General features: G+C 41.7%; 1 protein-coding gene across 1 annotated transcript in view; it reads right to left on the bottom strand.

The window, feature by feature from the left end:
- The window catches only part of LOC120027914 (potassium voltage-gated channel subfamily H member 2-like), a 343,572-nt gene extending 317,473 nt beyond the window's left edge, over nucleotides 1–26,099 (bottom strand). Inside the window, exon 1 of the mRNA XM_038973009.1 lies at nucleotides 26,024–26,099. Within this exon, the coding sequence (XP_038828937.1) occupies nucleotides 26,024–26,099 (76 nt within the window). The remainder of the gene's footprint in view (nucleotides 1–26,023) is intronic.
- Between the last annotated feature and the right edge of the window lie 578 nt (nucleotides 26,100–26,677).

Genomic DNA, 26,677 nt, shown 5'->3' with positions numbered 1-26,677 from the left:
TAGATAGCTGGCTAGACTAACTAGACTCATTTTCCAATCTAAATGTTTTTAACTGACATGAGCTGACATGAGCTTTAACTGACTGTCAGTTAGTGACATATAACAAGAGGGAAACTGCTGATTCCACCTTGTGTTCTACTATTCTAACTTTCATCATTAAGTTGAGACCCTGACTGAGTAAAAAAAAAAAAATGTAAATACATTATTTTTTTTAAATGCTCATGGACAAATCTCTAGTGTGTGTGTGTGTGTGTGTGTGTGTGTGTGTGTGTGTGTGTGTGTGTGTGTGTGTGTGTGTGTGTGTGTGTGTGTGTGTGTGTGTGTGACGGTGGAATTCAGTTGTCGCTGCTCCTCGCTTCTCTCTGTATCTCCGATGAGCTGTCTTGTTAAATGAGAACCCTGGACTAATGACCGCTCAGAGTGGCTCAAAACACAGGAAGAAGGACATTGGGAGGAAGAATGTCTGCTATTCTCCTAATGAGCAGGGCACTATTTCTGCTCTGTTCAGACCACCGTAGGATTTTTAAGACAGGAGGATTTGTGAGTACTTTCTAAGAATGTGAGCTTGGGACCTTTTGAAAATGAGAAAATAGTAAGTTGTTTGTATTTGATGGGTTGAGACAACATACAGTGGGGAAAAAAAGTATGTAAACCCTTTGGAAATACCTGGATTTCTGCATAAATTGGTCATAAAATTTGATCTGATCTTCATCTAGGTCACAACAATTGACAAACACAGTCTGATTAAACTAATAACACACCAACTATTGTATTTTTCTATTCTATTCCACAAGTGTGGTTCAAAATGGGCAATGCGAAATGGTAGATGAGGCATTGAGTTTTCCACTGAACAAACTAACTTTGTTTAGAGAATAACGCACGTTTGTCCTAATTTCGTTATGGTATTGAAATGAGGTTTTGTATTGAACTGAAATTTGAAGATAAAAGATAATGGACCAAAGACGGATGAGAGGGAGACAGGATTGTGTTTCATTTGTCAAGCTATAACTTAATGTGTTATTACAGTCTCGACTAGCTTACACTGTCAGAAAAAAAGGGTTTCAAAAGGGTTCTTTCCCCATAAGAGAACCTTTTTTGGTTCCAGGTAGAACCCTTTTAGGTTCCATGTAGAGCCCTGTGTGGTAAGAGTTCGACATGGAAACAAAAAAAAGTTCTACCTGAAACAAAAGGGTTCTACCTCCAGACTTGACTGCCCTTGACCAGCACAAAAACATACTGTGGCGTATTGCACTAGCATCAAATAGTCCCCTCGATATGCAACTTTTCAGGGAAGTCAGGAACCAATATACACAGTCAGTTAGGAAAGCAAAGGCTAATTTCAAACAGAAATTTGCATCCTGCAGCACTAATTCCAAAAAGTTTTGGGACACTAAAGTCAATGGAGAATAAGAGCACCTCCTCCCAGCTGCCCACTGCACTGAGGCTAGGAAACACTGTCACCATCGATAAATCCACGATAATCAAGAATTTCAATAAGCATTTCTCTACGGCTGGCCATGATTTCCAACTGGCTACCCCAACCCCGGCCAACAGCTCTGCACCCCCCCGCAGCAACTGGCCCAGGCCCCCCTCCTCCCGCTTCTCCTTCACCCAAATCCAGACAGCTGATGTTTTGACAGAGTTGCAAAATCTGGATCCCTACAAATCAGCTAGGCTAGACAATCTGGACCCTCTCTTCCAAAAATTATCCGCCGCCATTGTTGCAACCCCATATTACTAGTCTGTTCAACCTCTCTTTCGTATCGTCTGAGATTCCTAAAGATTGGAAAGCGGCCGCGGTCAACCCCTCTTCAAAGTGGGAGACACTCTAGACCCAAACTGTTACAGACCTATATCCATCCTGCCCTGCCTTTCTAAAGTCTTTGAAAGCCAAGTGAACAAACAGATCATCGACCATTTCGAATCCCACCATACCTTCTCCACTATGCAACCCGGTTCCGAGCTAGTCACGGGTGCACCTCAGCCACGCTAAAGGTCCTAAACGATATCATAACCGCCATCGATCAAAGACAGTACTGTGAAGCCGTCTTCATCGACTTTGCCAAGGCTTTCGACTCTGTCAATCACCATATTCTTATCGGCAGACTCACCAGCTTTGGTTTCTCTAATGACTACCTCGCCTGGTTCACTAACTACATCTCAGATAGAGTTCAGTGTGTCAAATCGGAGGGCCTGTTGTCCGTACCTCTTGCAGTCTCTATGGGGGTGCCACAGGGTTCAATTCTCGGGCTGACTCTTTTCTCTGTATATATCAATGATGTCGCTCTTGCTACGAAGGATTCTTTGATTCACCTCTACGCAGACCATTCTGTATACATCTGGCCCTTCTTTGGACACTGTGTTAACAAACCTCCAAACAAGCTTCAATGCCATACAGCACTCCTTCCGTGGCCTCCAACTGCTCTTAAATGCTAGTAAAACGAAATGCATGCTCTTCAACCGATTGCTGCCCGCACCCGCCCGCCCGACTAGCATCACTACTCTGGACGGTTCTGACTTAGAATATGTGGACAACTATAAATTCCGAGGTCTCTGGCTAGACTGTAAACTCTCCTTCCAGACTCATATTAAGCATCTCCAATCCAAAATGAAATCTAGAATCAGCTTCCTATTAAGCAAAAAAAGCCTCCTTCACTCATGCTGCCAAACATACCCTCGTAAAACTGACTATCCTACCAATCCTTGATTGCGGCGATGTCATTTACAAAATAGCCTCCAACACTCTACTCAGCAAATTGGATGCAGTCTATCACAGTGCCATCTGTTTTGTCACCAAAGCCCCATATACTACCCATCATTGCGACCTGTATGCTCTCGTTGGCTGGTCCTCGCTACATATTCGTCGCCAAACCCACTGGCTCCAGGTCATCTATAATTCTTTGCTAGGTAAAGTTCCGCCTCATCTCAGCTCACTGGTCACCATAGCAACACCCACCCGTAGCAAGCGCTCCAGCAGGTATATTTCACTGGTCATCCCCAAAGCCAACACCTCCTTTGGCCGCCTTTCCTTCCAGTTCTCTGCTGCCAATGACTGGAACGAATTGCAAAAATCACTGAAGTTGGAGACTTATATCTCCCTCACTAACTTTAAGCATCAGCTGTCAGGGCAGCTTACCGATCGCTGCAGCTGTACACAGCCCATCTGTAAATAGCCCATACAACCTACTTCCTACCTCATCCCATATTTGTTTTTGTTTTTATGCTCTTTTGCACACCAGTATTTCTACTTGCACATCCTCATCTGCACATCTATCACTCCAGTGTTAATTGCTAAATAGTAATTACTTCGCCACTATGGCCTATATATTGCCTTACCTCCTTACTTCATTTGCACACACTGTATACAGGTATTTCTATTGTGTTATTGACTGTACGTTTGTTTATCCCATGTGTAACTGTGTTGTTGTTGTCGCACTGCTTTGCTTTATCTTGGCCAGGACGCAGTTGTAATTGAGAACTTGTTCTCAACTAGTCTACCTGGTTAAATACAGGTGAATTTAAAAAAAATAATAATCAATACCTGGAACCAAAAATGGTTATTTAAAGGGTTCTATGGGGAGAACCGAAGAACCCTTCTAGGTTCTAGACAGCACATTCTAGACACTACACTCTGGGAGTGTAGTGTCCCACTCCCAGAGATATTATCTTCTGTAATTAAAAATTGTGTGTGTGTGTGTGTGTGTGTGTGTGTGTGTGTGTGTGTGTGTGTGTGTGTGTGTGTGTGTGTGTGTGTGTGTGTGTGTGTGTGTGTGTGTGTTTGAGTATGCGTGTGTTTGGCGATGGGGCATTGCGTATTCCGGGCAGGGCCCATGCACCGTATGCTCCTCTAAACTGTTCCAGAGAAACCTGGCACACCTTTCCCACCACTTACAATGTGGCAACAACAGTAGCAGCAACAATAACATCAAGCCTTCTTTAATTCTCTCCGTCTCTCTTTCTCTCACACAAAGACACACACACGCACACAAATGCACACACACACAAAGACACATACACAAACAAAGACACACACACACACACACACACCCTTGCGGGCCTCGCACCACCAGCTGTTACTGAAGAAGAAAGAGCCATCAGGCATAACAACACGGCAGCACTCTCTCTCTCGCTCTTCCTCTGATTTTCTACCTCTTCCTCATAACTCTCTCACTATTTCCCTCTCTGACACACACACTCACAGAGAGAGATCACAAACAACAACTCCCACCCAGTCACAAGAGAGGGAAAGGGAAGAGTTAGGAAGGACAAAACCCTGACCAAATCCAATCTCCCATAAAGCACAACTTGTACCCGCATGAATGTAGTGACATTTGACTCGTAATTTGGCTTGTAAAATTGTTGAATATTAAAACCTTAGCATGAAATTTGAGTAAACATACAATGAGTTTACAAACATTAAGGACACCTGCTCTTTCCAAGACATAAACTGACCAGGTGAATCAAGGTGAAAGCTATGATCCCTTATTGATGTCACTTGTTAAATCCACTTCAATCAGTGTAGATGAAGGGGAGGAGACAGGTTAAATGGTTATTTTTAAGCCTTGAGACAGTTGAGACATGGATTGTGTATGTGTGCCATTCAGAAGGTGAATGGGCAAGACAAAATATGCCTTTGAACTGGGTATGGTAGTAGGTGCCAGGCGCACCAGTTTGTGTCAAGAAGTTTGCACGTTGACTCTGTACTGGTATCCCCTGTATATAGCCTCGCTATTGTTATTTTACTGCTCATGTTTAATTATTTGTTATTCTTATTTTTTATTTTTTTTTAACTTATCTATTGTTTACTTAACATGTTTTTCTCCTTAACTTCTTAAAGCATTGGTTGGTTAAGGGCTTGTAAGGAAGCATTTCACTGTAAGGTTGCATTCTGCACATGTGACAAAATAACATTTGACTTGATTTGATTTGAGAACTGCAACGCTGCTGGGTCTTTCACGCTCAACAGTTTCCCGTTTATATCAAGAATAGTCCACCACCACAAAGGACATCCAGCCAACTTGACACAACTGTGGGGAGCATTGGAGCCAACATGGACCAGCATCCCTGTGGAACGCTTTCAACACCTTGTAGAGTCCATGCCCTGACGATATGAGGCTGTTCTGAGGGCAAAAGGGGGGGGGGGGGGGGGGGGGGTGCAACTCAATATTAGGAAGGTTTCCTTGATGCTTTGTATACTCAGTGTAGGATTAAAACCAATTAAATTTTCCAAGATATTTTTACAAAGACTATCTCCCATTCTGATTTTTTTTTTTTATATGTTTTTTAGGATAAATGTGAAAAATATAACATTGGCCAAATAATGTACTTAAAAAAAATTGTATTTAATACATTTTAAATATATTCCAACATATAGAACATAAATGCATGTAATAATGTATATCACAATATATGTTAAATGCATCAGAATGTATTTTAGAATATAGAGTATTTATCTACATACTTGGTAAATATATAAAAAAATGTATTTGGACATGTTTTGTCAAACATATTTTAGCATGTATTTAAATGTAATTGTAAGAAATAAGTGTGTATGTCAAATTAAATACATTGGCAAAATCTTATTTTAACAAAATGTCTTAACAATGAAACCTTAGTAGGTGATTTGATATCACATGCACTTATGTTAGTCTCATTAAAACGGCAGAACAGATAGTGTGCAAGTGTTATGTCTACCCCCGCTCCCCCTCTCCGGCACTCTGGTCCATTCTAATGGTCCATTCTAAATCAAAACAAATCTCACACATATATTATTTAGTATATGTAAAGACAATATTAAATCAAGAATAATCTGACGGGTGGCAATATTAGCCAATCACTTGTGAATTATGTTTTAGCCAATCACTTGTGAATGATGCCCAGCTTGTGTGCAGTAAGGCAAGAAACAGCGTATGCTTTATTTGCGACAGTTTCAAATCATATTCACCCACCTCATGTAGCCTAGCCCATAGGCCTATATGTTTTGATAAGGTTTGTATCACAACTAAAGTGGCCAAATAACTTCTTAAAGTTAAGCACATTAATCCGATTTACAACCGGTGTAGAACTTTACTGTCCTTGCGTGAGTTTTAAGTTTGGGGAAGATCATTTTCATGCATAATCACATTTGCGGTCATTTTTTGAGAATGGTGTTTTCATCAGCCTCATTCATGTTTAAAGTAAAAATAATTGAACATCTAATAGTCAAATCATAGTGTAAAAGCAGGTGAATTGGTTCTACTCTTTTTGGCCGTTTTCTGGTGTTTTGTGGTAAAAAACTGAGCGGGATGAGCATAACACGTCAACCCTGTTAAAGACTACAAATGTTTGAACAATTTAAATTTGTGAAGCTTGCATTCTATTGCCCCTTCCTGTTGCACACAACAAGCTTCCATTCCCCCTGTCACACGGGGATTCATGGATGATGTATCTAGTAATTACCAGTTGGGGGCCGTTTAAGTGGATTGGTCCCAGATGTGGTAAATTTCCACTTCCCACTTGGCTACGAACACACCATAACACTGCTAACCATCCACGTAGAGTTGTATACTACCACTCATTGGAAGCATAAGACCTAGACCTACACTTTGACATATTGTGGAGTGTTCTACAGTGTATATATCTTTTTTAAATAGATAAAAAAACGAAATAAAATTATAAGAAAAACATCAGGCACCAGATTTTTTCCATTATTTTATTAAGCTGAAGACAGGCACTTACTTCACTTTCTTTACCTCTTGAGAAACATATTTGTTATGAAGTTGAACATGTGCTCGGAATGAGAGAATGTTCAAATTAGGTGAAATCAAACATTTTTTTTTTTTTGTTGCCGACCATGATCACCATTGATCAATATTTAAAGATGAATTTAAGAACTGAATTAGTAACCACTTTGGCCATCCTGTACACTAGATGTCATGCATTTCTGGAATATTGTCAGGCATTACATGCATTTGAGCAAAAAATGCAAATGTTTCTACATGTATGTGAAATACATTTAACGTCACTTTAAATATATTGAAATGTATATTGTTTTCTGTATGGGTACCCTTCACTCCTAAATCAACCCCTTATCCCTAGTGAGAGAATAAGGGAAGACGAGTTGTCGTTATTCCGACCACAGAAAGACTAGCTGTCGTCATGGCGTCAGCTAATGGGGATCGTGATACAATAAAATACCAGGGCCAAAGGCAAAACACAATAATAACAGACCCCAAAGCAAGGCTATTCAGACATGCATGCAAACAAAGGCTATCTTTCGTCCAGGTTGACGCTAAGTTAAATGGCTTCCCTCTATAAAATTAGCAGCCACAGGGCCCTTACCGTTTCATAAAGCTAACGGTTTAGCCCGCAAGCAATAAACACTGGTAATTAGAGGGTGGGTCACACGATACTGTACGAGGGGAGGTGTTGTTTATTTGTTAGGCCAATTGAGCTAGGTAGGATCTGAGCATGCCTCATTTGGCAAGTGCTAATGGTTCGCCACAAACCACAGTGCTGGAAAAACATGGCTGAAATGTATAATGCTTGGTGTTGACCTAAGGTCAGTGGCGACCCGTCATTCAGGGCAGGTGGGGGCAGAGCCCCACCTGTTTTGAGCCCCACCTGTTTAGCTATAATATTATTATACATTTTTTGTGTGCCTGTTTTGCATGTCATTTTGGCATTAATGCGTGTCACATATCAGTTTGCAAACAATGTAAAAAATAAATAATCATTGAGTTGATAAAGCCGCATACAAACATGGTCTCTTTGTTGTTTTCTTGAGTAAGGCAGCTCCAAAATGTAGGTGTTTCAGCCTAGCTCAGTGCTTTCTGTGGTTTTATTTAACTAGGTAAGTCAGTTAAGAACAATTTCTTATTTACAATGACGGCCTACACCGGCCAAACCCAGAAAACACTGGGCCAATTGTGCGCCGCCCTATGGGACTCCCAATCACAGCTAGTTGTGATACAGCCTGGATTTGAATCAGGGTGTCTGTAGTGAAGCCTCAAGCACTGAGATGCGGTGCCTTAGACTGCTGCGCCACTCAGGTAGCCAGCGAAAGACACGGAGCGTAGGGGTTGGTAATGTTTTCTAGTTGCGCCGTGATTGGCTCAGTGTTCTCTCACTCAAGGGGACACTACATCACCGCAAAATCTACAGGTAGAGCTCGAAAATTCAAGCCCCTTGAGTGCTGCCAGAGTTACATTAGAAGTGCCCATCCAAGAAGGCTCAAGGTAGTTGGCCACAGATAAAATGACGTCAAATCAAGTTAAATCTACAGTAGCTTTGATTGGACGGATCATGTCAACATCATAATTTGAAAATCCTAGCATCATGAATCAAGTTGACAATCTACTGGCAAAGCCTTTTCCACCCTTGTCATATGAAGAGAAATTATAGATAAAACGTATTGGTGGCTCATCGGCCATTGGACATTGACATTACACAGAAATTTGGAAATCACAAATTCAACAATGAGTGGTTTGGAAGGAATCAATGGCTAACATTTTATTTTATTTTATTTTAAATGTAACCTTTATTTAACTAGGCAAGTCAGTTAAGGACAAATTCTTATTTACAATGACGGCCTACCCCGGCCAAACCCGGACAACGCTGGGACAATTGTGCCCCACCCTTTGGGACTCCCAATCACGGCCGGATGTGATACTGTAAGCATTGCAAAGCAATCACTGGCCTGCTATTCAGTGGAGTGGATGTGTTGTCCAAGTTTGGGTTTATGAGTCTCTTTTCCAAGCTTAAAATGATAAACATTCAACATTGGCCATGCTGTCAATCCAGCATGACTTCTGCCGCTTTCAAAACAACTGGAAACTCTGAACTGGGAAATCTCAGACTTCAGTGAGTTCAAGACAACTGGGAAAATAAGTTTTGAACGGTCATCCAACTCGGAATTCCAAGTCGGGAATTCGGGACTCTTTCTAGAGCTCCGACCTGAAGATCACTAGCATCATGATTGACCTTGTTTTTTTCTGAGTTCCCAGTTGTATTGAAAGCACCATAAATCCAGAGAATGCCAGACTTTGATGACAAGTGAGCACAGCACAATAAGGTGAGTCCAAAATGTATTGTATGCTGCTGCATAAATTATGTAATATGCCAGGGAGATATGAACAGTGGAAGTTGGAAGTTTACATACACTTAGGTTGGATTCATTAAAACTCGTTTTTCAACCACTCCACAAATTTCTTGTTAACAAACTATAGTTTTGGCAAGTCGGTTAGGACATCTACTTTGTGCATGACACAAGCAATTTTTTCAACAACTGTTTACAAACAGATTATTTCACTTATAATTACCTGTATCACAATTCCAGTGGGTCAGAAGTTTACATACACTGAGTTGACTATGCCATTAAACAGCTTGGAAAATTCCAGAAAATGATGTCACGGCATTAGAAGCTTCTGATAGGCTAATTGACATAATTTGAGTCAATTGGAGGTGTACCTGTGGATGTATTTATTAAAGGCCTACCTTCACACCTAGTGCCTCTTTGCTTGACATCATGGGAAAATCAAAGGAAATCAGCCAAGACCTCAGAAAATTAATTGTAGACCTCCACAAGTCTGGTTCATCCTTAGGAGCAATTTTCAAATGCCTGAAGATACCACGTTCATCTGTACAAACAATAGTACGCAAGTATAAACACCAGGGGCCACGCAGCCGTCATACCCCATTCAGGAAGGAGACACGTTCTGTCTCCTAGAGATGAATGTACTTTGGTGCGAAAAGTGCAAGAAGCCACTGCTCCAAAACCGCCATAAAAAAGCCAGACTACACTTTGCAACTGCAGATGGGGACAAATATCGTACTTTTTGGAGAAATATCCCTGGTGCTTCTACACCTGCATTGCTTGCTGTTTGGGGTTTTAGGCTGGGTTTCTGTAGAGCACTTTGAGATATCAGCTGATGTAAGACGGGCTATATAAATACATTTGATTTGATTTGGTCTGATGAAAAAAAAAAAGAACTGTAATGACCATCGTTATGTTTGGAGGAAAAAGGGGGAGGCTTGCAAGCCAAAGAACACCATCCCAACCGTGAAGCACAGGGGTGGCAGGATCATGTTGTGGGGGTGCTTTACTGCAGGAGGGACTGGTGCACTTCACAAAATAGATGGCATCATGAGGCAGGACAATTATGTGGATATATTGAAGCAACATCTCAAGACATCAATCAGGAAGTTTGGATGAAAAGCGTGCCCAGAGTAAACTGCCTTCTACTCAGTCCCAGATGCTAATATATTCATATTATAGTATTGGAAATAAAAATAAAAACATGATTTTCAAAAGTTGATATGCTTCAAGGGGCAACATCAAAATTCAGCACTGCATTCTCGAACACGCTTAATTTACAATCAACATAACATTTGATGGGCCATTTTTCAATGAGGTGCACAAGCCAAGACAGTCTCATTTGAACTCCGTAAATGGGGTTAGGGCTGTGGCGGTCATGGAATTTTGTCAGCCGGTGATTGTCCGTTAATTAACATAAACACATTTACTATCTCCTGGCTTCCACGCATACCCTACAAGCCACTGATGCAGACCTTTGGAACATCTACATTTTAAAAAGTCTAATAAATCCATGTACACCAACCTACACCATCACAATAAATCCATTATTTATTTAGACAGGTCTATAGAAACATGATATGAAGAAAATGTTATCTATTTCAGAAGAACAGAATAGCATACTCTGTGTTGTCCTTATGTTAGACCCTGATCTGGCTATGCCAAATCGTTGTGGTCTACACTAGTTAATTTAGTTGACAAGATTTGTTTCGAATTTCTTGTTTTACATTATTTTATAGTATGAAGAATACAATTGAACAAAGCTGAATCAAATAGAAAGGATATTTTCTCCAAACGATTTGAGGGAGTGCGCACATGCGGCTATTCTGTGTTGAGTGGTTAAGAAAGAAATAGGTACTCCTATATGCATAATTTAGAGTAATTTTTGCAACTAACTTTAGTTGTGATACAAATGTTTGGCTATATCTTTAGATTTTTTTATACATTCTTTGTCTGCATGATGAGACTAATGATGATTTGCAAAAGGTCACATGAAAGGCATGAGCTCTGCTTTGTTTTTTTGCACAGGCTGCACACACTTCATCAGTCTCTCATTCACAATTTTGACAAGCACTTGATCATGCCTCGAATTTCCCGGCTGCATCCCTTTGTGTGGTCCTAATGTCCCCTAAAAAAATCCATGCCTTTGTGACCTTGGGCTGAATATAATCATTATAATTCCCTTATCCCGGCTGCGTGCCGAAGCACGGCTGTCAGTCACTGGATCGGGGTCTTTCTCACAGGCTACAATTGAAGACATACTGTACGTCTAATTCCGAGGCGCATATTGAAGATGTTAGAAGAACTAAACATTTACTTTTCGTCAGCAAATAAGATGAGTAGGCCTAACGAACAGCAACAATCTACTATCCCCCAAAGGTACAAAAGTCAACCTATTCTATTCTGTCTAAAAATATATATATATTTCGAAGATAATCTGGGACAGTTGTGGGATGCAATAGATCTCAAATTAATACAACCACTAGCATAAAAAATTACTTTTTATGCAATGTGGTTGATGCAACAGATGAGAACATTTGGCGAGTTGCAAATAAAAAGCCATATCTCAGACTGGCCAATAAAAAGAAAAGATTAAGATGGGCAAAAGAACAAAGATACTGGACAGAGGAACTTTGCCTAGGCCAGCATCCTAGTGTCGCCTCTTCGCTGTTGACGTTGAAACTGGTGTTTTGCGGGTACTATTTAATGAAGCTGCCAGTTGAGGACTTGTGAGGCGTCTGTTTCTCAAACTAGACAATCTAATGTACTTGTCCTCTTTTTCAGTTGTGCACCGGGGCCTCCCACTCCTCTTTCTATTCTGGTTAGAGACAGTTTGCACTGTTCTGTGAAGGGAGTAGTACACAGCCTTGTACGAGATCTTCAGTTTCTTGGCAATTTCTCGCATGGAATAGCCTTCATTTCTCAGAACAAGAATCGACTGATGAGTTTCAGAAGAAAGTTATTTGTTTCTGGCCATTTTGAGCCTGTAATCGAACCCACAAATGCTGATGCTACAGATACTCAACTAGTCTAAAGAAGGCCAGTTTTATTGCTTCTTTAATCAGAACAACAGTTTTCAGCTGTGCAAACATAATTGAAAAGGGGTTTTCTAATGATCAATTAGCCTTTTAAAATGATAAACTTGGATTAGCTAACACAACGTGCCATTGCAACACAGGAGTGATGGTTGCTGATAATGGGCCTCTGTATGCCTATGTAGATATTTCATAAAAAATCTGCCGTTTCCAGCTACAATAGTCATTTACAATCTACACTGTATTTCTGATCAATTTGATGTTATTTTAATGGACAAAAACAAGGACATTTCTAAGTGACCCCAAACTTTTGAACGGTAGTGTATATATTTTTTTCAGAACATTAACCATGTGTGTTCTCTTGTTTTGTACTGTTCTGTAGTTTGGACCCAATGATTTGTCTGACAAACAAAGCAATGTACGTGCTGCAGGCCCAGGCATGGATCAAAGCTGGCGAGAGTATTTGTATCATTATTTTATTAACAAAAGCTTAAAGATGTTGATGAAGAAGACACATTTGCCTCAGGATCCATCCCAGTTGGTATTCTGTGGAACCATGTGTTTTATTACACAGTATGCCTACACATTGATAGGCTATACTATTTTTTTTTATAGAAGATGCACTGAAACCAAATACCTTTAGTTTTGGTGATCCTCTCAGATCTGGCTCATAATGGATGAATGGATGGCTTATTTTGTATTCCAATGTATTGAACAAATGTATTAGTCATTTACCATTCTCATTCTTGGACTAGAAACGTTGTTTGCGGAGTTCACGATCTCATTTTCAAGTCCTAGTTAAAAAATAACTATATTTTGGATTTTGTTTTTCAAATAACTGAAAGTGAGAACAAGGTCATTCTTGAACATGGGGTGAGACATTCTTACTAATTTGTAAATAAAGCCAGTTTGTAATTTAGAATAATTTATTTATGTTTTAGAGGGAGAGAAACCAAAAGCCCACTGTCGCCTCATGGGTCTCCCGGTCGCGGCCGGTACGGATATCGAACCAGCATCTGTTGCAACACAGTTTGCACTGCGATACGGTGTCTTAGACCGCTGCGCCACTCGGGAGGCCCCATCCGCAAAGTTTTTAACGCTGATCAATTGCCTTGCACAAAGTATCTATTGTCCTGCTAATAGCCTATAATGGCGCTGTACAACGTGACCGGTAGGGAGTAGACTACAGTAAGAGCAAAATAATCCTAACATTTTCACACCCTAATTGTAGTCTAACCAATACCAAAACGGAGATTCAGGGAAAATAAAAATCTCATTGATTTATCAAGACCAGTCCCCATGCTTGTCTCAGAGCAGTGCTGTCTTGACCTCTGAATGCTGTCTTTTCCCCCTTCCACTTGCCTCTTCCATTAATTTTGAAAGAGTATTTTCCAGTAAGCATAATACGTGCTCTAACTCCCCCTTGTGGTGGTCTGGAGCAATGAAGCAGTGACACAGGGTACCGTACTAAACCACAAATGACCTCTAAATCCCGTAGCATAATCTCAAAAGTTTTAGTTGAGCAACCACTGTATAAGTGAAAATGTTCAATTAGTAGGAAAACACCATTCTAAAAATGACCACATATGTGTCACGCCCTGACCATAGAGAGCTGTTTATTCTCTGTTGGTTGGGGCGTGATAGTGACTAGGGTGGGTTATCTAGGTGTTTAATGGTTTATGTTGGCCTGGTATGGTTTCCAATCAGAGACAGCTGTTTATCGTTGTCTCTGATTGGGGATCATATTTAGGCAGCCATTTCCCCTTTGTGTTTCGTGAGATCTTGTCTACAGATTGTTGCCTGTGTGCACACCAGTAGCTTCACGTTTTGTTTGTTCTTGTGCTTTATTGTTTTGTTTGTTGAGTTTCAATTTAATAACATATGTGGAAATCTACGCACGCTGCGCCTTGGTCCAATCCTTTCGACGACCGTGACAGAAGATCCCACCACCAAAGGACCAAGCAGCGTGGCCAGGAGAAGCAGGGATCCTGGGCTTGGGAGAAAAGTGAGTGGAGGACATCATGGACATGGGAGGAGAATATGGCAGGGGACAAGACCCTGCCATGGAAGCAGGCGGAGGCAGCGAAGGAGGATCAACGACGACGGAGGCCCGAGAGGCAGTCCCCAACATTTTTGGGAGGGGGGACACACAGAGTGGTCGGTGGAGCCGAGGGGTGAACCAGAGCCAGTCAGGGAGTTGAGTGAGGAACTCGACGCAAGATTCTGGAGAGAGGTGCTGGCGTTGAGAGCGATGCAGAGCGGGCGTGCTGAGGAGCGAGACACCAGTCCGGTGTCATGTGCACCTGTTTCACGCATCAGGCCTCCAGTGCGCCTCCACAGTCCAGTACGTCCTGTGCCTCTTCTCCGCACTCACCCTGAGGTGCGTGTCATCAGCCCGGTGCCACCTGTATCAGTCCCACGCATCAGGTATCCAGTGCGCCTCCACAGTCCAGTACGTCCTGTGCCTCTTCCCCGCACTCACCCTGAGGTGCATGTCATCAGCCCGGTGCCACCTGTACCAGTCCCACACATCAGGCCTCCAGTGCACCTCCACAGTCCAGAGCTTTCGGCGACAGTTTCCAGTCCAGAGCTTCCGGCGACAGTCCCCAGTCCAGAGCTTCCGGCGACAGTCCCCAGTCCAGAGCTTCTGGCGACAGTTCCCAGTCCAGAGCTTCCGGCGACAGTTCCCAGTCCAGAGCTTCCGGCGACAGTTCCCAGTCCAGAGCTTCCGGCGACAGGTTTCCTTAAGCTGGGCATCATTCACAAGTGATAATTCACAAGTGATAGGCGAATATTGTCACCCATCACACTATTCCTGATTTAAGCTTGTCTTTACATATACTAAATAATATATATGTGATTTTTATTTTATTTAGAATGGACCATTATCATGCACCTGTCTCGAAACAGAGTCATCAAAAAAATTATATATGTCACTTGTGCACTTATAGTGAATGGAGGATGCTTTTCCCGTGGTCATTTTCATGCCAGTCAGGAAGGCTATACTCCTGTTTTAAAGAGAAGCAATGTGCTTAATATTAGGAAAGTTGAAAAATAAATATCGTAGGTCTAGCCTATAGAAAGCTGATGGGATCCTCCTCTTTTTAACAGAGGCCATCACTGTTTTCTCATGGGCTCTCATGAAGTGATTGATTAGATTTTCGATCACATTTGCATTGATGTCAGAGTGATTAGAGGGACAATAGAGTGCTGAGAACCTGGCAGTTAGCAGGTTTGGTAGGCTACTAATGACCATCAGCAGCATCAGAGCTATGAGAAGCCTAGTTACCATGACTAAACGGTAACGTGGAATTTGACTGCAGTCATGACTCGTGAACTCCGGTGTTACATCTCTAAATGGGGTTATGCAAGTATTTGCAAAGTGGCAGAGAAAGGGACAGAGGGAGGGAGACAAAGAGAGAGAGAGAGAGAGGGAGACGTAGAGGGAGACAGAGAGAGAGACAGGGGAAGGGAGACAGAGAGAGACAGAGGGGAGAGAGAGACAAAGAGAGAGACAGAGAGAGACAAAGAGAGATAAAGAGAGGGAGACAGAGAGAGAGACAGACGGAGAGAGGCAGAGGGAGAGAGGCAGAGACAGAGAGGCAGAGACAGAGAGGCAGAGACAGAGAGGCAGAGACAGAGAGGCAGAGACAGAGAGGCAGAGGGAGAGAGGCAGAGGGAGAGAGGCAGAGGGAGAGAGGCAGAGGGAGAGAGGCAGAGGGAGAGAGACAGAGGGAGGGAGGCAGACAGAGAGAGACAGGGACAGAGAGAGACAGAGAGAGACAGAGAAGAGAAGAGAAGAAAAGGGCGACCAGTGAAGAACAAACAACATTGTAAATACAAACTATATTTATGTTTATTTATTTTTCCTTTTGTACTTTAACTATTTGCACATAATTACCACACTGTATATAGACATAATATGACATTTAAATGTCTTTATTATTTTATTACTTTTTTGAGTGTAATGTTTACTGTTCATTTTTATTGTTATTTCACTTTTGTTTATTATCTATTTCACTTGCTTTGGCAATGTTAACATATGTTTCCCATGCCAATAAAGCCCCTTAAATTGAAATAGAAATGTAATTGAAAGAGATAGAGAGGCGTGACAGTCAGTGGAGTGGTAGAATGGTAGAGTGGTCACAGAAGTGAGAGTGGAGGTGGAGGAGGAGGAGATTAGAGGAAAGCTCAGAGGAAGAGGAGAGAGAGGAGGAGATTAGAGGAGAGAGAGGAGGATGAGGAGGCTTTTAAAATAGTTTATTAGAAACTCAAAACTAAATTCCATTAAATATTGTTGATTTGGTTGCTTCTCTTTTGTAATTAGATATGCATACACTACTCCCTAAATTCAACACAAAAAAATGAAATTCTAGTTTGCAGTTGTTCAATTTAATTACAAGGAGATACTTCTTGATACAGAGGGGCAGGGCCGACTTCAGACTCTTGACTTTTTTGGGATCGTCGCAGTTTTGTATCTGTTGCCTGGCGTGGCCAACATTTAGATTTATTTTAAATTGTCAAATAAAATCAAAGTGACACACTAGCCTAGCTACACGAGCTAGCATGGTGCTGTATAGAGCTGGAGCGCTGGATGATGGATAGGAAGCAGAAGGCTTTGAAAGGAGCAGGAAGGATGGAGCTCATCTCCCCAGCAGGCGCCATGTTGCCCAGTTGGACGGGCGCCCAGCGGCAGCGGTGGGGGGGTGGACGACATTGTGCCAACATGGCAACCCAGCGGGTCACTCAGAGAGACTGGGGATGGCAGCCAGCAGCAGAGACAACAGGCTGCCAGACACACACACACACACACACACACACACACACACACACACACACACACACACACACACACACACACACACACACACACACACACACACACACACACACACACACACACACACACACACACACACACAGACAGACACAAAGCAGAGCACAGAAGGGAAGAGGGGGAGAGAGCGAGAGACAGAGAGAGACGGGGGAGAGAGAGAAAGACAGAGAGAGACGAGGGAGAGAGAGAGGGGGGATTGAGAGAGCGAGAGGGAGAGAGAGAGAGAGAGGGAGAGAGAGTGGGGGAGAGAGAGAAAGACAGAGAGAGACGCTGAGAGACAAGGGAGAGAGAGGGGGGATTGAGAGAGCGAGGGGGAGAGAGAGAGAGAGAGAGAGGGAGAGAGAGTGGGGGAGAGAGGGGGGGATTGAGAGAGGGGGGATTGAGAGAGCGAGGGGGAGAGAGAGAGATAGAGAGAGGGGGGGATTGAAAGAGCGGAGGGGGGAAGAGAGAGCGAGAGGGCGTGTCTCTCTGTGCTGTTGTGTGACATTAAGAGTGAAGAGAGGTTCAGTGACGACACCACGGTTGTTGGCCTGATTACCAGCAACATCGAGTGAGCCTATAGGGAGGAGGTAAGTGAACTAGCATTGTGGTGCCAGGACAACAACCTCTCCCTCAACGTCAGCAAAACAAAGGAGTTGATTGTTGACTTCAGGAAGCAGAGGGAACAGGCCCTCAACAGAACTGCAGTAGAGAGTCAGCAGCGCTCTAGCGGGTGGTGAAGACGGCCCAGTACATCTACTTGAAACAGTTTATGAGGAAGTCCCGCAGCATCATCAAGGACCCAACACACCCCAGCCACGAGCTGTTCACTCCCTTACCGCTGGGCAGACGATATCAGAGCATGAGGTCTGATACCAACAGGCTCAGAGACAGTTTCTATCTACAAGCCATCAGACTGCTGAACACTTAAACTGGAATGACCACCGTCTCTGATTTTCAGCACCTTAACACACACACACACACACACACACACACACACACACACACACACACACACACACACACACACACACACACACACACACACACACACACACACACACACAACTGCTGCTACCAGACTACTATTTACTATTGCTAATACTGCACGATTTAAACACTTGCCCCCCAATCACCCCTTCCCTGATACATGTGTAAATATAAAATGTGCCTTCCTCTATTATACTGATGCTAAATGTTTATTATATTCTACTGAGCCGTTTACTTTATGTTCATATTGTTAGCTTGTATTATTTCTTATTGTTGTTGCATTGTCCAGAAGGTAACCTGCAGTGTATATCATGTGTATCCTGTACATACGACTAATAAAAGGTGACACTTGAAACGTCATACTGTCCCAGTTGTCTGTCTACAGAAAGAGCCCTGATTGAGTCAGATACCTTGGAAGACTGGTGGCAAGTTGCCCTGGTGATGTTGTGTTTGTGCCTGGGCTGTAAAGCTTAATGTCCTCCCCAGGTCCCACCTCATATAAGACTAATTGTAGGATTATTTCTGCTGGGGCCGGGGAGGCAACGACTACACCGACAGGCGGTTACAGGGGGAAAACAGGTCCTGGTGTCTTAATGAGGTCAGTCAGCTTGAGTAGCAATGGATAAAATAGGAATATTTGTAGTTTCGGTGTCTATATTACTCATGGTTATATTCAGCTGGGGGAAAACTGAACAACAACAGCATTTGGTTACAGATTGTTAGTATGTATTGTTTTGATCGTGACTGTTTAGCCAATGAAAATAATAGATTTAAATATTTAGTTAGTCTCAGGAAGCCTTATTGAGTAAAATAATGTTAATTGTTAATCAAAGAGGATTTTGTTTTTGATACATTTTCTCCATTGAACACATCAATATTCTCTGTGTTAAATCCTGTATTTATCCAAGTTTGTCCGATGTTTTCATACAACAAAACTGGTCTGATGTCGAGATGACTCCTGATTGTGTGGATGCAGATATATGCCTCAAACCTATAAGAATTGAAAAGAAAGTCACAAAAAAATGAAAAAGTACACAATCGATGGCAGGGATATGAACTCATCTTGAAAATAAACCACTTTTAAGGTCTGTAAACATCTGACAAACTTTCATTCCGGCGTGAACTATCCCTTTAAGAATAGATACAGTACAGTACAGTACAGTACATCAAAGCCTTGGCACTGTACTCTGAACGCTGTGCCTTTAGTATTGGTGACAGCCAGGCTACCCACAGAGAGGCAGAGAGAAAAGCCAAGCATCCATCCGCAAATGATTAGACAGCAATGTAATAGCTAGGAGTACTTGATCCACGCTCTCCATTTTATAATTTTCAATTCCACCTGGCTCAATGTTTATCCCTCAGGTTAAACAATATAATTTCACAAGAATACAAGCGTAAAAGGACAACAATAAGCAGTAAATCCATTACATAATAAAACATGCTTTGCCATGTGACTGAACAAACCAATTCATAATAGTGCATAAACATACATTTTACAGATGCTCTTATCCAGAGAGACTTACAGTAGTGAGTGCGTACATTTTAATACTTTTTTTCGGTACTGGTCTCCCCGTGGGAATCAAACCCACAACCCTGGCGCCATGGTCTACCAACTGAGCTCTGAGCTACACGGGAGAGGAGTACTACCATTGGCCAATATGGTAGGACCAACACCAATAGTCCACATTGACCAAGATAATGCTAAGATTTAGAAACATGTTGCAGCTCGCTGGGATACCTTAGGCTCATTATTTATTTATTTTAATCTAGGGAGTTATCCATGCCTAGCAACTATTGGCATTGAACACTTATCACTGGGGAGAAAATGTCAATTATTCCCCTTTAGCAGACAGCAGACGTGTGTACAAACTGGGCTCTGGGTGCATGCAATCTGATAATATGATTATATTCTTAACTGTGATTAGACATATGATCCTGTAGTACAAAACACATACTGTATAGTGTGTCCTGTGATAAATTCCTGCTCATGGGTCGATTCAGCTTGGAAAAGTCTTCATTGCCTCCTTCACAGTGCAGTGTAGGAGGAGGACACTATAAAGGAGCACCAAGAAAACAGCCATAAGGCTAGCTAGGTGGGATGTGACATAAGGCTAGCTAGGTGGTACGTAGCATAAGGCTAGCTAGGTGGTACGTGGCATAAGGCTAGCTAGGTGGTACGTGGCATAAGGCTAGCTAGGTGGTAAGTAGCATAAGGCTAGCTAGGTGGTACGTGGCATAAGGTTAGCTAGGTGGGATGTGGCATAATGTTAGCTAGGTGGTACATAGCATAAGGCTAGCTAGGTGGTACGTGGCATAAGGCTATCTAGGTGGGATGTGGCATAAGGCTAGCTAGGTGGTACGTGGCATAAGGCTATCTAGGTGGGATGTGGCATAAGGCTAGTTAGGTGGGATGTGGCATAAGGCTAGCTAGGTGGTACGTGGCATAAGGCTAGCTAGGTGGGATGTGGCATAAGGCTAGCTAGGTGGAATGTGGCATAAGGCTAGCTAGGTGGGATGTGGCATAAGGCTAGCTAGGTGGTACGTGGCATAAGGCTAGCTAGGTGGTACGTAGCATAAGGCTAGCTAGGTGGTACGTGGCATAAGGCTAGCTAGGTGGGATGTGGCATAAGGCTAGTTAGGTGGGATGTGGCATAAGGCTAGCTAGGTGGTACGTGGCATAAGGCTAGCTAGGTGGGATGTGGCATAAGGCTAGCTAGGTGGTATGTGGCATAAGGCTAGCTAGGTGGGATGTAGCATAAGGCTAGCTAGGTGGGATGTGGCATAAGATTAGCTAGGGGGTACGTAGCATAATGCTAGCTAGGTGGTATGTAGCATAAGGCTAGCTAGGTGGTACGTAGCATAAGGCTAGCTAGGTGGTACGTAGCATAAGGCTAGCTAGGTGGTACGTGGCTGAGTGGCTGATTCCTGTTAACATTTACTGCTTAAATGCACATACAATTGTATTCAGATCGCTGTCTCTCTCTCTTTCTCTCTCTCTGCCCAAAATTGTTTAGATTTATTTAATTAGGGAAGTCAGTTAAGAACAAATTCTTATTTATAATGACAGCCTAGGAACAGTGGGTTAACTGCCTTGTTCAAGAGCAGTTTTAAGAGCTGTTTTACCTTGACAGCTCTGGATTCGATCTAGCAACCTTTCGGTCACTGGCCCAAAACTCTAACCACTAGGTTACCTGCCGACCTGCCGACCTAACGCAGCGCTGTAGTGACTGTTCGTGACACCAATGTTGACCACCTCTCCATCAGCCGTGCTTGTCACATCTCTGCGACAATTTAGAAATTGACAAATGTAACCGATTTGCATCAAATATATTATCGCAGACCACTGAGGTTCAGTGAAGCTTGTCAACACTTTGCAACACTGAAATATAGACAGCAAGTGGCAGAAAGCTCATGGCTCCATTCATGTGACATGTTGACTTAACTTTCATTTTAAAAGTAGGAAAAGAATAAGTCTGGGTTTGCTTCGTAAGCATCATTGGACAAAACATATTTACATATAAGCCTGAGACCAAGTACTTGTATAATCTTAGTAGCATTTGAGAGTGCATTGGTATTATAGTCATGTAGGCTACAGTGAGCTCCAAAAGTATTGGGACAGTGAATTTGTGTTGTTGTTGTTTTGGCTCTGTACTGCAGCACTTTGGATTTGAAAAGATAATTTGAGGGTATTTTCATCCGTATCGGGTGAACCGTTTAGAAATGACAGCACTTTTTGTACATAGTCCCTCCATTTCAAGGGACCAAAAAGCATTGGGACAAATTCACTTATATGTGTAATAGAGTAGTCAAATGTTTAGTATATGACTCCCTGATAAATCACAATAAAAAACAATGAACATAAATTATTAGAAAATTGTTGTTGTCTCCTGTATGAGAGGAAAAAAATATTCCTCAGCAGAGAGCAGGTTCGCAGTTTTGGGCGGGTATGATATTTGTGCATCTGTAACTTTCTCACTCATCATTATTCATGACCCATTCAGGATTATCCGTAATCATGGTAGCATCCACATTGATGTAGAAGTATTTAGAAACATTATATTCTTATTTACAATAAAAGTGAATCCAAAATGACAAAATAATCTGAAACACAACCAAAACAAACAGCAAATGCATCCAACAAGTTTGTAGAGTCACACGCTTGTTGGAATCATTGCTTGATATAGGAATATGGGACCACATAATACAATTTTAGCTACTTTAATACACATATAAGTTAATTTGTCCCAATACTTTTGGTCCCCTAAAATGGGGGGACAATGTACAAAAGGTGCTGTAATTTCTAAACACTTCACCCGATATGGATGAAAATACCCTGAAATTAAAGCTGACAGTCTGCTCTTTAACCTCATAGTAATTATATAATTTCAAATCCAAAGTTCTGGAGCGCTGAGCCAAAACAACAAAAGATGTGTCACTGTCCCAATACTTTTGGAACTCACTATATGTAGTCCACAGTGTGAATGTCTAAGTTCTAGGTCTAAGCTAGTGGTCTTCTTGGCAGTACTGGGTCTGTATACACAAAATTAGAGTTGAATATACGAAACCTTTAAGCCAAAATATAAATACAGTGTATGTTTGTAACATATCAGCTCTATTTTCTGCTGGCATTAAGGCGACGCTAGTGTCAAACGTACACTCGGACAATTTCGACTTGTAAAAGCCAGCGCTCAGTTATCAGTAGCCTAATCAGTAGCCTAATCAGTAGCCTAATCAGTAGCCTAATCAGTAGCTTAATCAGTAGCTTAATCAGTAGCCTAATCAGCAGCCTAATCAGTAGCTTAATCAGTAGCCTAATCAGTAGCCTAATCAGTAGCTTAATCAGCAGCCTAATCAGTAGCTTGATTAGTAGCCTAATCAGTAGCTTGATTAGTAGCCTAATCAGTAGCTTAATCAGTAGCTTAATCAGTAGCCTAACCAGTAGCCTAATCAGTAGCCTAATCAGTAGCTTAATCAGTAGCTTGATTAGTAGCCTAATCAGTAGCTTGATTAGTAGCTTTATCAGTAGCCTAATCAGTAGCCTAATCAGTAGCTTAATCAGTAGCTTGATTAGTAGCCTAATCAGTAGCTTAATCAGTAGCCTAATCAGTAGCCTAATCAGTAGCTTAATCAGTAGCTTAATCAGTAGCCTAATCAGTAGCTTAATCAGTAGCCCAATCAGTAGCTTAATCAGTAGCCTAATCAGTAGCTTAATCAGTAGCCTATAACCAATGTTTTATTAAAATATCAGGAGCAGCAAAACAGTCAACAGACTTTCCAATTTTTTCATTATATTGGACATTATTCTTGGCCATGCATATTCTATGAAAAATGTTGACTAATTTGGCCTATATGTGCGACGCTAGTGTCAAACGTACACTCGGACAATTTCGACTTGTAAAAGCCAGCGCTCAGTTATCAGTAGCCTAATCAGTAGCCTAATCAGTAGCCTAATCAGTAGCCTAATCAGTAGCTTAATCAGTAGCTTAATCAGTAGCCTAATCAGCAGCCTAATCAGTAGCTTAATCAGTAGCCTAATCAGTAGCCTAATCAGTAGCTTAATCAGCAGCCTAATCAGTAGCTTGATTAGTAGCCTAATCAGTAGCTTGATTAGTAGCCTAATCAGTAGCTTAATCAGTAGCTTAATCAGTAGCCTAACCAGTAGCCTAATCAGTAGCCTAATCAGTAGCTTAATCAGTAGCTTGATTAGTAGCCTAATCAGTAGCTTGATTAGTAGCCTAATCAGTAGCTTAATCAGTAGCTTAATCAGTAGCCTAACCAGTAGCCTAATCAGTAGCTTAATCAGTAGCTTAATCAGTAGCCTAATCAGTAGCTTAATCAGTAGCCTAATCAGTAGCTTAATCAGTAGCCTAATCAGTAGCTTAATCAGTAGCCTAATCAGTAGCTTAATCAGTAGCCTAATCAGTAGCTTAATCAGTAGCCTAATCAGTAGCCTAATCAGTAGCTTAATCAGCAGCCTAATCAGTAGCTTGATTAGTAGCCTAATCAGTAGCTTGATTAGTAGCCTAATCAGTAGCTTAATCAGTAGCTTAATCAGTAGCCTAACCAGTAGCCTAATCAGTAGCTTAATCAGTAGCTTAATCAGTAGCCTAATCAGTAGCTTAATCAGTAGCCTAATCAGTAGCCTAATCAGTAGCTTGATTAGTAGCCTAATCAGTAGCTTTATCAGTAGCCTAATCAGTAGCCTAATCAGTAGCCTAATCAGTAGCTTAATCAGTAGCCTAATCAGTAGCCTAATCAGTAGCCTAATCAGTAGCCTAATCAGTAGCTTGATTAGTAGCCTAATCAGTAGCTTTATCAGTAGCCTAATCAGTAGCCTAATCAGTAGCTTAATCAGTAGCTTGATTAGTAGCCTAATCAGTAGCTTAATCAGTAGCCTAATCAGTAGCCTAATCAGTAGCTTAATCAGTAGCTTAATCAGTAGCCTAATCAGTAGCTTAATCAGTAGCCTAATCAGTAGCTTAATCAGTAGCTTAATCAGTAGCCTAATCAGTAGCCTAATCAGTAGCCTAATCAGTAGCCTAATCAGTAGACTAATCAGTAGCTTTATCAGTAGCCTAATCAGTAGCCTAATCAGTAGCTTAATCAGTAGCTTAATCAGCAGCCTAATCAGCAGCCTAATCAGCAGCCTAATCAGTAGCCTAATCAGTAGCTTAATCAGTAGCCTAATCAGTAGCTTAATCAGTAGCTTAATCAGTAGCCTAATCAGTAGCTTAATCAGTAGCTTAATCAGTAGCCTAATCAGTAGCCTAATCAGTAGCCTAATCAGTAGCTTGATTAGTAGCCTAATCAGTAGCTTTATCAGTAGCCTAATCAGTAGCCTAATCAGTAGCTTAATCAGTAGCTTGATTAGTAGCCTAATCAGTAGCTTAATCAGTAGCCTAATCAGTAGCCTAATCAGTAGCTTAATCAGTAGCTTAATCAGTAGCCTAATCAGTAGCTTAATCAGTAGCCCAATCAGTAGCTTAATCAGTAGCCTAATCAGTAGCTTAATCAGTAGCCTATAACCAATGTTTTATTAAAATATCAGGAGCAGCAAAACAGTCAACAGACTTTCCAATTTTTTCATTATATTGGACATTATTCTTGGCCATGCATATTCTATGAAAAATGTTGACTAATTTGGCCTATATGTGCGATGTCCATTGAATGAAAGGTTTTAGTGACTGTGGGGAAGTCTCTTTAGGAACATCAAGTTATAACAATAGGCTGCTTATTGTTGTTCCTTTATCATTTTGTAAAAAAAAAATGGCATCTTTCACTTTCATCACTGTCCTTGGTGCTGAATCTGCTTGTAGCCTAGGCTATTTGCCTGTTTGTTTGTTTGTTTACCTTTTACCTGGCAAAGTCACTAACAGAACATATGAACGGCGATGGTAGGCTAATCTTATTTTAACGTTTGGGCAATGTCCGGGAATTTTAGAACTTGCGAATGCTTAGTGTGTAGGGGAATGTTGAAGATTTACGATATCATTATTCTGACCCGATCCTATTTAGAAATATTGTGTTTAAAAAAAAGATGTTATTGTTTTTTCCGTTTAATTTGATTTAAAACATTTAAAAAAGATTTGCGGCCCATGGGTTTATGTTGAGATCGTACGTGGCTCGAATGCAATGCGATTTTGCCTGTTACTGTATTTCTGGAGAAGCAATGCTATTTCGCCTGTTACTGTATTTCTGGAGAAGAAATGCAATTTCGCCTGTTACTGTATTTCTGGAGAAGCAATGCAATTTCGCCTGTTACTGTATTTCTTCAACATCCAACCCCCCCTCCATCATCACGTCTTGCCCCCTCTAAAATAAGGGGTTCATGACGCCCCTGAGTGTAGGCCTACTATCTCTATTCTCAAGAGAATAAATTATAAAATATTGTTTGCAGTATACTTGTAGAATATTTGAAAAAAGAGCATGCCACATTTTACTTACCATGCAAAGAAAAAGAAACCGGAAAACATACAGGAAAAAAATAATGTGATATGTTAATGAAGTTATCATCCAATTGGTTTATGCATTGGACACAATAATAGACACATGATGAACACGATTATTGGACGCAATAATAAATCATCATGCAATAATCAAACAACTTACATTGACTATCAAATTTCCTAATGATGGTATCGAGGAAAGTATTCTGTGGTGCCACGTGACCCCTTCGGACCGGCATCTTTGCTCTGTCCCCCTGAAGTTTTTGGACTTTCTGTCGCCAATGCGGAACCTCTACGTCTACGAGTCCCGATAAAAACGGACGGCAATCACTGTGCCCTACGTCATAGAATAATAAATACTGTACTCTTCGACCGAAGCATTTCTGACTTCATGAGACGGACCAAGTGGAAAGTCTTCTCAGAGAAAGGAGCGTTATAGAAAATGAGCCGCCACTTAATGAGGAGACAGTTTCTAGTTTCCACTAATAGGACCACGCGTGTTTTGTTTACGTCCCTTGAGCTGTCAAATATGATATCCTCTCTGGTGAATGGCAAGATGAGAGTCTACTTCTTGTAATTTCTCATTACAGACTCCGGGGAAGGGGAGTCAGTCAGCCTTGCTTTTGTCATAGTTGCGTCTTTTTTCCTTTTCTCCTGGCCCACCTTATTCTTCCCTGTTTCCGTACGCCCGATGGACGAAACAGAGAGAAATCTGCAGCCTAGTAAATAGTGGAATAAATCGTTGGATAAAGTCCGTCCTAGGTCGTTGGGATGTAGTCGTTCTGGAGTAGAAGTGTCCCGCGTGTGGCCAGTACTC

Source organism: Salvelinus namaycush, chromosome 33 (assembly GCF_016432855.1).
Source record: "Salvelinus namaycush isolate Seneca chromosome 33, SaNama_1.0, whole genome shotgun sequence".
NCBI classification, from domain to species: Eukaryota; Metazoa; Chordata; class Actinopteri; order Salmoniformes; family Salmonidae; genus Salvelinus; species Salvelinus namaycush.
Note: the sequence above shows the minus strand (reverse complement) of the source record. Positions and strands in the feature narration are given on the sequence as shown.